General features: G+C 49.9%; 1 protein-coding gene across 4 annotated transcripts in view; it reads left to right on the top strand.

The window, feature by feature from the left end:
* Positions 1–14,380, top strand: part of NFATC2 (nuclear factor of activated T cells 2) — a 160,489-nt gene that overhangs the window by 70,754 nt on the left and 75,355 nt on the right. For all 4 annotated transcript variants that reach the window (XM_061437973.1, XM_061437974.1, XM_061437972.1 and 1 more), the window contains exons 4-5: positions 12,035–12,237; positions 13,096–13,268. In XM_061437973.1, coding sequence (XP_061293957.1) covers positions 12,035–12,237; positions 13,096–13,268 — 376 coding nt within the window. The remainder of the gene's footprint in view (positions 1–12,034; positions 12,238–13,095; positions 13,269–14,380) is intronic.

Genomic DNA, 14,380 nt, shown 5'->3' with positions numbered 1-14,380 from the left:
TGGGGCAGAGCACTGGGTCCTGAACCCCATTCGGCTCACGTGCCTGCCTCTGATCTCGCCACACTGTGTTCCCCGGCTTCCTCCGGGTTTCAAATGTGGACGTGGTAATTGGAAACAAATTTAGCGTGTGCCAGGCCATCTAGCCGCTCTCTTTAGTCGGCGTGCTTGCTGTGCGGTAGATGTGTCTGTTTTTAATTTCCAGTGATGCGAGAAATATAGAATGACTTGATTCTTAATTTAGAATACCGAGAGAGACTGACTGGTTTTGTTTTCGAGCCCGTGCAAAACGTCTCATTCTCTTTTTAGGGCTTGGTGTGCGATTTTTCAAAACGTGGCCCTGTGGAAGGGGTTGGGGGGGCAGATAGGGATCGGGGGATTAAGAGGCACAAACTACTACGTACAAAATAAATAAGCTACACGGATAGATTGTACAGCACGGGGAACAGAGCCAATATTTTATAACTATAAATGGAATATAACCTTTAAAATTTGTGAATCACTACACTGTACACCTCAGACTTATGTAACATGGTACAGCAATGATGCCTCGGTTGAAATAAAGTAAAATAAAACAGAATGTGGCTCTGGCAGAGATGCCTCTGGCCCCAGAGGTCTCCTGCCAGGCTGAAGACCGCCCTGGCCGGAGGCATCCCCCGCTTGGCTGAGAAAGCAGACAGAGGGCTCGGCCCCGTCACACCCTGGAGATGCTACCACCTCTTTTTGGAGCAGGGGGAGTCCAGGTGCCAGTTGTCCAACCAGCCGAGTCCTGCCCACACTGAGCGGGACACAATGGTCTCTGCGGGCCAGGAAGATAATTGTGGTGCCCGCGTGGGCAGCGGAACCGCCCTGTGTCCTGGAGGAGGAGGGCAGGTCTGGAAGGATGACAGCCGCTCAAACTCTTCCCAAGGGGCTCCCCTCCCGGGGTCGTGTGCGTGTCCAGCACCTGCGTGCTGTTCTAAGCACTCCAGAGGCCTCGGTGAGCAACATAGGGAAGTTGCTGATGCCCTAGTAGGGGAGGGGAAAAAAAATCACATAAATACATCTCGGAGCGTCTGGCGATGATGAATCTCTGTTGCAACACAAAGCCACGGGTGGGTGGGTGAACTGTGAGATGGGCGTGGGCTGCCTTGTTGGGACGAGCAGTCAGGCAGAGCCTCTCTGATGGGAGGTCAGCTGGGGAGAGGCTTGAGAGAGCACGGGGATGAGCCCTGTGGGCATGGGGGATGAGCGCCCCAGGCAGAGGGAGCACTGCATGCCCAGACCCGGAGGCCGGAGTGTGATCGTGCTGCACGGCTTGTTGGAGGGCAGCAAGACCCCTGTGGCTGCAGCGGAAGGATCCGGGAGGGTGGGCCGGGGGTGGAGAGTCTTCTGAGCCACGTTAAAGACATTGGCTTTGTGATCTGAACTAGATGTTTGCCCTTGGCGGGGTTGGGGGGGGGGGTGTTGAGCAGAGAAGCGACAGGATAGAATGTACAATGGTTGTTGTTTTTCCCCAAATATTTATTTACTTGGCCACGTCGGGCCTTCGTTGTGTCCCGCGAGATCTTTCGTCCTGGCGCACGGACTCTAGTTCCGGCTCACGGGCTCGGCAGTAGCCGAGTGCGGGCTTCGTTGCTAAGCAGCTTGTGGGATCTTAGTTCCCAGATCGGGGATCGAACCCTTGTCCCCCGCTTTTCAAGGTGTAGTCTTAACCACTGGACCACCAGGGAAGTCCATCATGTACAGTTTTAAAGTACATTCTAGCTGCTTTGTGCAGGAGATCATGTGAAAAGGGGAAGAGACGGGCAAGATGGAAGCAGAGAGACCAGGAGGGAGGTTAAGGTAGCAGTCCAGGCAGGAGATGGGCCCAGTGAAGAAGAGTCTACCGCAATGGTCAGGGCAAAAGTTGGTGGTAACTGGACTTGCGAGTCACTGGGTTTCCAACGTTGAGCCACCGAGACTTGCCGCTCCCCTGGAGGTGGTGTGGGTGCTTCTCTGCTGGTGTGGGCCCCCTCCCCTAGGCTCGAGGGGGCCCTGCTGGCACCTCTGCCTGCCCCTTCCTTTGCTGGCGGCCTCCGCCTTGGACTCCTGCTCCTGGGTTTCTGTGGGTGGGTGCTGAGTCCTCACTGTCTTACAGGATGGGATGGGCCAGGGCACATGCTTTTATGCCTTTATCGCTTTTGTTTCCTTCTTTGTGGCTTTTAAAAGAAATGTCCGGGTTTACAAAGGGAAAAGCTGAGGGGCTCACTTTGTCTGAATGGATTTTTGGCTTTTCTCTTCTTATGTTACACCTTCTTTTGTGTTGAACTGTAACCCACATATTGGGTTCAGGGGAGCTAAAACCATGGGGTCCGACTGAAGCCCAGTAGACATTGTAAAGTAAGGCCTGATTTCTTTTCTACTTTTATTTTGGATATACACTTACACACCACACATACACATAAACACATGTCCCTTCTCCATCCTAGAGACACAAGAGATACATTCGTTCTCACAGTGATGTTTTATTTTGGAGATTATTCTATATCAGTATATAAACAGCTTCCTGAGGGTGCCCCATATGGTTGCCCAGCTTGTGCACTGCACAACTCGAGGGGTTGCCATTCATATTCACTGTGGTGCTGGCCCCCGGCATACTCATTCTTTTTTTTTTTAATAACAGCGTTATAGACCATGATGCACTGCTCCTGATGTAACTGGTGCTGTTCTGATGGACCTTTAGGTTGCTTCCAGTATTTTGCTGGTTTAAAGAGCGCTGTATTTAATAACCTTGTCATTAGTTTTTTGTTGCACATCCATGGGATAACCCACTCACTAGGAGCAGAATTACTGCAGCCAAGGGAGTGTAGTAATTTGTAATTTTGGCAGATAACTGCAAAATGCTCTGCCACAGGTTTGGGCACACCCTGTTTCTGCGGGCTCTGCTCTTGGGTTCCTGCATTTCCACCAGGTCAACTCTTACCTGGGTGACGCCCTTGTTCCGTCTTTTGTGCTTTGGAGCAGATGAAGGAAATATCCTTCCTGCCGTAGACGTGGGTTCAAATCTCTGCACTGCAGCTTGCTCGGTTGGGCATCTCTGAGCCTCCATTTCTTCTTCAGTAAAAGGGCAGTTAGTTGTTCACGGAACTTCAGGAGGATGGAAAGGGACCGGACAGGCAACAATTAATTGGGCACCTAATTGTATCCTGCAACTATGGGAAGCACAACAAAGAAAACTGTTACTGGGAACCCCCACCTCATCTAGGGGGCAAGGGAGGACTCTTGGGAAATAATATTTGAGCCACAGTATGACTCGGAGTTAACTCGGGGAGAGGGTGCTTCTGAAAGGTCAGACGCAGGGAGCCCGTGGGGAGGGCTGGGCACGTGATGTTGGCTGGGGGGCCGGATCGCACGAGGGCTGGGGGCGTGATGTTGGCTGGGGGGCCGGATCGCACGAGGGCTGGGGGCGTGATGTTGGCTGGGGGGCCGGATCGCACGAGGGCTGGGGAAGTGATGTTGGGTGGGGGCCGGATCGCACGAGGGCTGGGGGCGTGATGTTGGCTGGGGGGCCGGATCGCAAGAGGGCTGGGAGCGTGATGTTGGCTGGGGGGCCGGATCGCACGAGGGCTGGGGGCGTGATGTTGGGTGGGGGCCGGATCGCACGAGGTGGTGGTGGTGCAGCCAGTGGGGGCTGGGAGTTTAGAAAAGTCATTCTGGTGTCAGAACAGAAGATGATGTGTGAGGACCAGGCAGAATGCAGGGAAGCTCCTTAGGAGGGAAGTGGTGGTGTTTTGGATGGAAGTGAGGGATGGGGAAATGGTGATGGATTTGAGTGCCCTTCAGGAAATCACACTGATAGGACTTTGAGACGGAGCCACTGTGGAGGTGAGGCACAGGGAGGATTAGGGAGGAGGGATGAGTTAGGAATTTTAATGATGTTTTTAATATGTGCTCATTAGGTGGCTATGTAATGCTTGTTGGGACCACTGAGACCAGTACACTCATGGACTAGTTTTCTTGGTGTGTGTGTGTGTGTGTGTGTGTGTGTGATGGGAGTGCAGTTGGGGTAGCTCATGGACTACTTTTCCTGCTGTGTGTGTGTGTGTGTGTGTGCGCGTGTGTGCGTGTGTGCGTGTGTGTGTGAGTGATGGGAGTGCAGTTGGGGTAGCTCATGGACTACTTTTCCTGCTGTGTGTGTGTGTGTGTGTGTGTGTGTGTGTGATGGGAGTGCAGTTGGGGTAGTTCATGGACTAGTTTTCCCGGGGAGTGTGTGTGTGTGTGCGTGTGTGTGCGTGTGTGTGTGAGTGATGGGAGTGCAGTTGGGGTAGCTCATGGACTAGTCTTCTTGGGGGGTGGGGGTGTGTGTGTGAGTGAGTGTGACAGGAGTGCGGTTGGGGTAGCAGCTGTGTTCTGCAATTTTTTACATCTAAAAATAAAGGCAGAATTTGGGATCCATGTGCGTTTGTAACAGACCTTCGCCCCACGTGCTGTGTGGCAGTTGGGAATTACAGTGAAATATCCCCATGGGCTTTTTCCTTCTTTCACAATGTAATCTTTGAGGATGATACCAGTTTCCTAATATTCCAAATTCGACAAAAAAAAAAAATGCTACTTAACATTGTTAAAATTTGATTTTAGTAAAATTCAAAACAGTTTCCTTGGCCAGTTGCCATTTTGAAAATCAATCCCACATTTTAGATTTGATGGCAGCCTCATGCATCTGAGAGTATTTAAAAACTCTGAACAGAGTTGATAGACGAATGGTTTTCAGGGAACTGTCATTTCTGGGTTCTCATTGCAACATTATATAAGAGGGAATGCTTGAGCAACCTAAATGCCCAACTGCAGGAGGCTTAAAGCTGTGGTCCAAACATACGATGAACACGAGGGGTGCAGGGAAGCTCAAAATTTAAGGTAGCACTCACTCTCAGGTACCCAGTTTGCATTTGCACAGCCCTGAGAGCCAGTGCCTCCTTAAATCGTGTGCCTGGGCACCTCACTAGTCTTGTGCCAATCTAAGCCCCGGGAGATTCTATACAGTCATTTGTGATTGTCCCATTAAACAGCATTTAGCGACAAAGGGCAATGGTCACACCATATCTAAAATAGAATCCCAGCTGTGCTTCCCTAGAAGCACCTAGAAGACGAGTGTGGAAAGACATATACCAAAATGCGTATTTATTTTGCATGAGTATTTTCTCTGTGTTGTTCTATTACTAAGTTATGGACAACTCTTTGTGACCCCATTGACTGCAGCACGCCAGGTTCCCCTGTCCTTCACTATCTCTCGGAGTTTGCTCAAACTCACGTCCATCAAGTTGGTGATGCCATCCAACCATCTCATCCTCTGTCATCCCCTTCTCTTCCCACCTTCAATCTTTCCCAGCATCAGGGTCTTTTCCAATGAGTCAGTTCTTTGCATCAGGTGGCCAAAATATTGGAGCTTCAGCTTCAGCATCAGACCTCCCAATGAACATTCAGGACTGATTTCCTTTAGGATGGACTGGTTTGATCTCCTTGCTGTCCAAGCGACTCTCAAGCGTCTTCTATAATTCATATATTTTTATATTGTCCATTTTTTCTACAGTTTATGATGAGCCCTTATTACTTTCATAACAAGACATTGCAAGTATCATCGTGTACCAATGCCCTTTGATCTGGGCATCAGGAGAGTTAAGTTGCCCCTAAGAGTGGGCAGAGCTTGAATCTGGGGGTGAGGGTGGGTCTTATGAGCTTTCTCTGGGAAACTGGGGGTCTCTGAGATGCAGACACCATTCCTTGTATTCCTTGTTCCTTTGAGAAGGTGGGATGGATCCGCCTGTCTTAATAGACACAGTCTGAGATCTGGGAGCATCTGGAGGCAGCTGACAGAGAGGAGGTGGGTCTGGCCGCGTCCCTGCGGTTCCACCGATGGCTTTGGAGCTGTAGGTCATGAGCAAGTGGCTTAATCCCACTAAGCCTCAGCCCTCTCACCCCAAAAGAGATGGCCCTGCCTTTCCCTCTGGATGCTGCTGTGCGGGTGCAATCAGCTCTGACACCCGCCTGCCTGTGGAGCAGACCCTCGTGGTCAGAAGCACCCCCTTCTTCCTGGAATCTTGTCGACTGCCTGGGAAATTACAAGACGTGGGACACACTCGCTCTCACCTCGGCTGCAGCAAGTGGAGCCTCTTCTGCTTTGGAAGCTCGCTGACTTCGAGCTTCTGGGTTGCCGTGTCTGGCAGGCGGGCGTCTGCTATGGCTGGGAGGCCACCCTGCTTGACTAGTGCCCCTGAGATGACCTTATCTTTGGAGAAGCCTGAAAAGAGGCCTCAAGACCCTGGTCTTCCTCTAATGGGGGACCACAGGGTGTTTGGGACCTCAGGGGTGGGTCGTGCCTTCCCAAGACATCAAGCTCTGTTTGCAAGACCCAATCACTCAGTTTTTGAAGAAGCAAGTAAATTGCTATATGTTCTTATCAAACCTCCAGAGAACTGGCAAGACTCCCCCGGAATGCACATGCTCTGGGCACCTTCTGCCACCTTCTGGGGAGGGGGAGGGTGGAGAGGGGAGGGGAGGCTGTCTTTCGAGGTTAGGTGGTGTGGTCCTCCCAGCCCTCCACGTCAGGGGCTTTTCAGCCGCCCACAGAGACGAGGGGGTGAGTGCCTGGGTTTCACCACGCGCGAGCGTTTCGGGTTGCTTTTCGCGTGTTGAGTCTTTCACATTCTTTCTTCGCTCCTCCATTCAGTTCTGTCGTATCACCTCCGTGTTTTGAGTTGCATCATCCTCTGATGACAAGAAGTCTTGTTTCGTGGGCACCTCCTGTGTGCTGGGCTTCGGGGCCCTACAGAGGTCGTCTTATTTAGCCTTCAAAGAGCCCTGGGAAGTGGGAGGTGATGTCCCTGTTTCACAGGAGCAAACGGAGGCTCAGCGAGGTGGGGTCGCCGCTCTGAGGTCACACAGCTGCTCGTAAGAAGCAGGGCCTGGATGGAGAGCTGTGTGTATCTGACCAAACATGAAATCCCTGCTCCCACCCTCTCTGGGAGGGGGAGCTCACGCGGGTGAGGCGGGCTCCATCTGCGCACATGGCGTCAGCTAGTCCAGCTTAACCAGGGGTTGCTCCGAGACCTGGAGAGTTCCTGCTGAAAGCAGCAGGTTCCTCTCTCAAGAAGCAGCGTTATTTGTTTTGGTTGCTGTTGCCCGTTTCTCTGCTTCCCTCCCTCCGCCTGCCTCCCTCGCTTCTTGTTGAGCAGGAAGAACATTCTGGATCTTATCATTTAGCACTGGCTTGTGTCTCCTTTGAGAACCCAGTCTGCTCTTTCTGACCCATAGCCGTAGATGATAAAGCAGCTGTGAACCCACCAGATGGCAAGGACACAGACAGCACCCTGTGGAAATGGACTTAGAGCCTGGAGGTCCAGAGCACCCTGCCCTGCCCTACTCTAACAGTGCCCACTGAGGAGCACTGCCAGAACCTCGCCAGTCTCAGTGCCCTCATGTATAGAATGGGCCCATCCTGCCTAGAATTGTTGCCACACGTGTGAAACGTGGAGTCTGGTCCTTGGCCTTGCGGGCAGCGTATGCTTAGTCACCGCACTGTTGTTGATGGTGGCCATTGACTCTTAGTGATCACACTGAGCAAAACAAGCACACTTCCTTCTACCAAGGACTTCCTGTTCAAGTGGGAAAGAGAGATGCTGAGCAAATTCACAACTAGCAAGACAACGTCAGGTGGTAACGAAGGGACTATTCCAGGGTGTGTTAGTGAACCTTTAAGATGCCCTTTTCTGGAAAAAAGAGACCCGGTTTTTAGCATTTGCTGATCTCTGTGGATGTCCTCACCATGGTTGGTTTCAGGCTATCAAAATGATGTCTGGTGGCTCTTCAAAATTCCTGGAAGTTTAACCAACTGACTCTTACTAGTCTGAAAGAGCTGGCTCCAGCACTGGGCATATGTAAACAGTGGTGGTTTGGGAGAGACCTGAAGATCTGAGAGCTAAAAGTACCAGTGGAAGAAGAGTATGTGAGCAGAGAAGATGGCCATGCAAAGGCCCTGAGGTTGGAGAGAGCTTGGTGTGCGCAGGGAACACGAGCTTGGCTGGTGTCGGCAGGAGCGTAATGGGGGGCAGATAGGAAGACAGAGGCTGGGCTGTTGGCAGCCTTACAGACAGACCATGGCATCAAGTTTGAATTTTATTCTCCGGTCACAGGAAGTCTTTAGAGGGTTGTAAGCTGGAGGGGGCGGTGGATGTCTGGGTCCGATTTGCATCTTTTTAGGGCTCTGTGGGCGGTTCTGTTACACACCGGCAGGAGGTCATCGAGAGAGCAGCAGCAGTCACTGGGCAGGGGGAGGCGGTGGTGACCTGATTAACATGCCGCTGGGGAGGAGGGGAACCAGAGGTGGCTCGACTCAGCCGTGGGGCTGTGACAGATTCCGTCTCCCGCTGTTCTCTGGCTATTTACCCTGAATGCACGCAGCCTGTGATTTCTGCTCTTAGGTCATGGGGAGGCGGACGGAGCCTCAGACCATTAGGGTCACTATCTATGCCAACTACTTTCCTCCTTGATTCTGACTGGTTCTGTAATTACCACCTCCTGAGAAATCCAGAACAGCAGGTGAGGAGAGATGTTTATCTTGGGTCCAAATGATCAACAACAGCAGAATCTCTTCTGGACACTGCCCTTCTGTGATTTTTGTCTGCATCAGTACCTTGTTCTGCAATTTGCGTGGGTGGGTGTGGAAAGATAAGACTGACGGCATTTCCACCTTTGCCCAAGGGTGCTTCTCGGGTGTATATCGGACACGTATGTAAATGTTGTGGGTGTCAGCTTGTCAGCTCATGAAGAAGGTTGCCATCTGGCCCTGCTCCACCCTGAGCTTGCCTCTTGGTCTAGAGCTTAGAGGGGCACGAGAGATGCTATCTTTCTGGACTGGCATCGTCCGGTAGAACCTTCTCGAGGATGAAAACGTCCTGTTATCTTGCCGTCCATCGTGGTAGCTGCACTTGTGGCTCCTGGGTGCTTGTCATGTGTGGCTCGTGTGAGAAACTGACTTCTCAGTTCACTTTTTATGTGATCTGCTGTCTTGAAGAGCAGAACTCTAGACCACGTGTGATCACCTATTGCCCTGGAGCCCTGGGTTTATGGTTGACTGGACAGCCCACTGAGCCCTTGTACAGCTCTGTGGAGTTGTGAGTGAGCTGTCACTTGTCACAACCCCGCTTCCTCCCAGTTGCAGAGAACGGGGCAAAGTCGCAGAAAGAGTACGGGATTTTCCCCGCGCCTCTCAGCTGCGGAGTGGCCAGATAGGAACCTTGCTTCTAACTCTTAGCTCAGCATCCTTTTCTCTTTTCTGATGTATAATTTTCAAAAACCAGTGTTAAATTTCACAGGTTTCCAGGCAGCTCTTCTGCCTGTAACTTTGTGGATCAAGTTAAAGTCCTCTTGGCCTTGACCTCAACCTTGATCTTCTCCTCCATCCCTGGAAGTGATCATGGTATGGTCCTTTTGGAGCACATCTGTCCACACCTTTTGCTCTTGTATTTACATGAGTATAAATGAATGGATCAAAAGCATGCAGCATTAAAAATAATAAGTGGTATCCTGCTATGCATATAAAAAAAATTTTTTTTTTACAAGTTGCTTTTCTCTTTCAGTAGTATGTCTTCAATCTTCCTGGGCAAGGTCATAGATTCCTACCATACTGTTTTTTTAAACTGTTGCAGTCTTTCATAGCCAGGACATGTTATATTACTCAGAAGCCTAACTGATGAAATGAGGTTCATCTACTCTGTTCATGTTAGTAACCATTTTCGTGCTTACCTCTTGTATGCAGATTTCATCTAGGGTACATCCTGAGAAGTGGATTTATTAGGTCATAGGGAATATGTATTTTTAATTTTAATAGCTGCTACTTGAAAAATAGTTAAACTATTTACGTTCTTATCAGCTTCAGGAGAGTGTGTTCTCACGGCCTCCAGAATACCTGATATTATCAAATATCTACGTGGGTGCTTCTCTAGTGGGTGAAACATGATACTGCATAGTTGTTTAATTTGTATTTTCCTGTTTACAAGGCAGGTTGAACGTCTTTTCTATGCTGATGGTCGTTCGTTTTTCTGTGAGTCGCCTGTTCAAACCTGTTGTCTGTTTCGCTGTTGGGTTGTTTTTATTGACTGATTTAGCAAATTGCCTTAGAATGCCTGCCACGTGCCAAGCATTGTTCCAGGTGCTAGGGACTCCGTGGCAACTTCAATCGACAGACATCCCTGCCTGCAAGGAGGTGATAGTCCAGTTGTAGGAGAAAGACCTAAGCAAAAGGAACTGAGAAAATAGATAGGATGTTTTATGGGATGAAAAGAAGGGGAAGAAGTTAGGGAGAGCCACTGGGGGTAGGACTCGATTTTAAATAGGATGGCCAGGAATCTGGTCCTTTACTTACTCATTTGTAGTCATTCTTTTGTTTAAAATATTCATTTATTTGTTTATGGCTCTGTTGGGTCTCCACTGCTTCTCACGGCGGGCGGGGGCTGCCCTGGAGCTGTGGCGCGTGGGGCTCCTCCCCGTGGGGGCTCCTCCCTGTGGGGCTCCTCACTGTGGCAGCCTCTCTTGTTCCAGAGCCCGTGGGCTCAGTTACTCCATGGCACACAGGATCGTCCAGGACCAGGGACTGAACTGGTTTCCCCTGCATTGCAGACTCAACTGCTGGACCTCTGGTGAGAAGGTCACCAGAGGTGAACTACCCCACCCCCTTTCTTTCCCCCAGGAATAAGAACACTGAGCATCTGTGGTAGGTGTTAGGGATAAAACAAGGAACATAAACCTGGTCCCTGTGTTTTGGAACTTAGAACTGTTTTTTGTTTGTTTGTTTGGTGCTAAGCTTTCCTGGAGGGGTGTTCTCTAGCGTCCCAAGGTGGCTATGGAAACTCACGGATGGCTATGATTGTGCCTTTTGGCGTGTCTGTAAAACTTAACTTCTATGTGAGCTAATGGTGTTTTGCAAGTGTCCAGTACCCACTTCTTAAAACTTAAAAAGTTTGCAGTTTAATCTTCTACATTCCTCTGTGGAACCACTGCTGTCCCTGAGCTGAATTAATCTAGGGGGAATATTTGTTGCCATCTAAGAGTTAATACAGTGTTTAATGATTTCATTTATTTACTTGTTTTAGGCTTTCTTCTTTCTTCTCCCGTCCCCCACTCCTCACTAGATTCTAAGTTCCAAAATGCAGGGACCAGGTCTCTATTCCTTGTTTTATCCCTAACACCTACCATAGATGCTCAGTGTTCTTATTACTGGGAGAAAAGGGGGGTGGTTCACCTCTGGTGACCTTCTCACCAGAGAAGTCCCCTCTGCAGGCATACTTTACATATTAATCCTTTGCCTATTATACGTTACACATATTTTCTTCCAGTCTTTAATTCTCTTTTAACCTCGATGACAGTACTTTTGCCTTGCTCTTTTTTAAAATTATGAAATTTGACTTGTTAATTGAAATATAGTCATATAAAAGTTGAAAGTTCCTTCTTCTGATCTTTCCAGGCAACCACTGTCAAGAGCTCTGGTTTATCTTTTCCAATTATTTTCTGTTCTCACTATCATCTCCGTGACCCCAGTCACCAGTGAAGCATAGTTTCTGGCTGTTTCTCCATAAATGCAGCTCTGATCTATCAGATTCTTTCTCAAGCTGCTTAATATTCATTTTTAGAGAGGATCCCTGTAATTGATCCAAGCATTCCCCTCTGACTGGCATTCAGGTGGTGTCCAGTTCTCCATCACTCTAGACTCAGCAGCAGTCCTGTGTCCTCTCTGCCACTCCGGTGTGTCTCTGGTCTTTTCTGTCTGTTGGGACTCCAGCCACCATTGCTGTTGTTTAGTCACTCAGTCGTGTCTGACTCTTTGGACCTCGTGGACTGTAGCCCACCAGGTTCCTCTGTCCAGGGGATTGTCCAGGCAAGAGTACTAGAGTGGCTTGGCATTCCCTTCTCTGGGGGGTCGTCCCAGCCCAGGGATGGAACCCGCATCTCCTGCACTGGCAGGCGGATTCTTTACCCCCGTGTGTTAATGGTGCTGTAACAGTTGGTTTTGTTTTCTCACCGTCAGCTCCACGGCTACATGGAAAACAAGCCCCTGGGGCTTCAGATCTTCATTGGGACGGCCGACGAGCGGATCCTTAAGCCCCATGCGTTCTACCAGGTACATCGAATTACAGGGAAAACCGTCACCACCACCAGCTACGAGAAGATCGTGGGCAACACCAAAGTCTTGGAGATTCCGCTGGAGCCGAAAAACAACATGAGGGCAACGTAAGGCCGGGGGCGAGGGCGCCAGGTCCTCACAGGGAGGGGGTGGGCTGCGCGGCCGAGGTGTGGGCTTGACTCTGTGGAATCGATGGGAGCAGCTTGATGGGGTCTCCAGTCTGTGATGGACCCACAGAAATTGCTGTTTTAAAAGTTTGCACCTGAAAAGCTCTAGACCCTGATATTTTTCAGGTGTGTTGAGAGGAAGGCTGCTTACCCACCTTTAGATGGTGTTGTTCGGAATGAGGCTAAACTTATTTTTATGAAAAGTATTTATTTGACTTAAAAATCATTAAGTAATAATGCAGGTAGGTCTAACCTCACGGGGCTAATGTGCATGTTGCTAAAATGTGGGAAACATTGCACCCATGTGTTGGAGTGTAAACAACTTTATTCGAGACTAATCTCAAACTTGAGAACTGCAAGCAGCCTACGAAGAACTCCCAACTGTTAACCTTTTCCACGTTTGCTTTATGACTCTCTCTCCCCATCCCTCCGTTTTTTCCGGAGCCAGCTGAGAGTTGCAAACGTTATGCCTTTTTTACAGCAAGGTGCATGCGTCAGATTCAAGGTGTTTGCTGGCGATACACTGTTCTTACTATCGCATAGTCCATAACCAATTTCCCCCAGTTGCGTGTTTGAGTTTTTTCAGATACTTTTGAGAGGAGAACAGCTGGCATGCAGAATCTCCCTAGAGAAGTAACTTCCCCTGGGGAGTTTCCCTAATTGCTTTGTGTTAAGACCCCCCACTGTGGTCTTAATTCCTGGCTGAACAACTTACCCGTATATTGCGGTCGCCCACTGTGGGTGACCTCCAGCTCCCTGAGATGGTCGGTGGTCAGTGGGTTCTCTCCTCTCCGGCAGCATCGACTGCGCCGGGATCCTGAAGCTGAGGAACGCGGACATTGAGCTGCGGAAAGGCGAGACGGACATCGGGCGGAAGAACACGCGCGTGAGGCTGGTGTTCCGAGTGCACATCCCCGAGGCCAGCGGAAGGATCGTCTCCTTGCAGACGGCGTCCAACCCCATCGAGTGCTGTAAGTTGGGTTCTGGGCAGGGCGGGTCTGTGGCAAGTGCAGTGGACACGACCTTCCGCCCCGGGCCTTGGCGCCTGGGCAAGGTGCCCTGCAAGACTGTGCAGGACCCACGGGGATGAACGGCGGCCCAAGTTGACCAAAGGGGCCAGAGGCCGAGCACATTTCAGGGTTTCTCTACGCTTTACTTGTGGAGGGTTTCATGTGAAAAATAATATGGCTGAGAAGTGGCCCACAGCTTGGTTGAGGAGATTTGAAGTGTATAACATGTTGGGCTGGTCTCAAAAAGGGCAGATGCAGTTGGAGTGAGTTGGCTGTACTGAGGGTCCTCTTGCTGGTCCTCTTCTCTTCTTTCAGTAGAATAATAGCATCATCACGGTGGCTCTCGCTTACAGAATGGTGACTCCGCCGGCCACTAGGCTGAGCGTTCAGTGTGCACTCTTCCTGTCCTCGTGCCCTTTTAGAGAAGAAGGATGGAGATGAGGGGCTGGGTGACTTGTCCCAGCAGAGTGGGCTTTGAGCAGGAGCTTTGGTATACAGGAGCCAGGCATCCCCATCACCCTCAGTCCATCCGGGTATTTCCTGAGAATCTGCTCACTGTCTCGTGCGGTGCTGAGGGCCTGCAGATGAGTGTGATGTTTTCTCTGTCCTTGATGAGCCCGTGGTCTGGTAGAGATAAAGATACCCAGACAAAGATGCAGGAGACTTTCAGAATCCTCTATGGGGACAGGGGCCAAGATCTGCCGTTTGACAAGGCTCTGAGCAGAGACCTGGCCCAGCTCCCCCAGGCTTCAAAAAATGAAACTGTTCTGAGCTCATTCTTAGGTACTTTGGGCAAGTTTGTTGTTGGATTTTGTAGTTAGACTTGACAAAACTCACTGTCAGCTCAGCTTCTGAGCATTTAGAAGTCATTTTAAAAAGCATAAAGAGGGAAAGATGTAAACATTGTTACAGAAACAAAAGCTGTTTATATAACTTTTGAAGTCTTGTTCTTCTGAGAATTTGTTTTTTATGTTAGAATAGTGTTCCATATTCAGTTACGTTTCAGGGTTTTCTCCCCCTTTTTTACTGGACATTTTACCATAATTAGGTGTCACAAAATCAGCTCCCTACAG

The sequence above is a fragment of the Bos javanicus genome, chromosome 13 (genome assembly GCF_032452875.1).
Source record: "Bos javanicus breed banteng chromosome 13, ARS-OSU_banteng_1.0, whole genome shotgun sequence".
Classification (NCBI taxonomy): Eukaryota; Metazoa; Chordata; class Mammalia; order Artiodactyla; family Bovidae; genus Bos; species Bos javanicus.
Note: the sequence above shows the minus strand (reverse complement) of the source record. Positions and strands in the feature narration are given on the sequence as shown.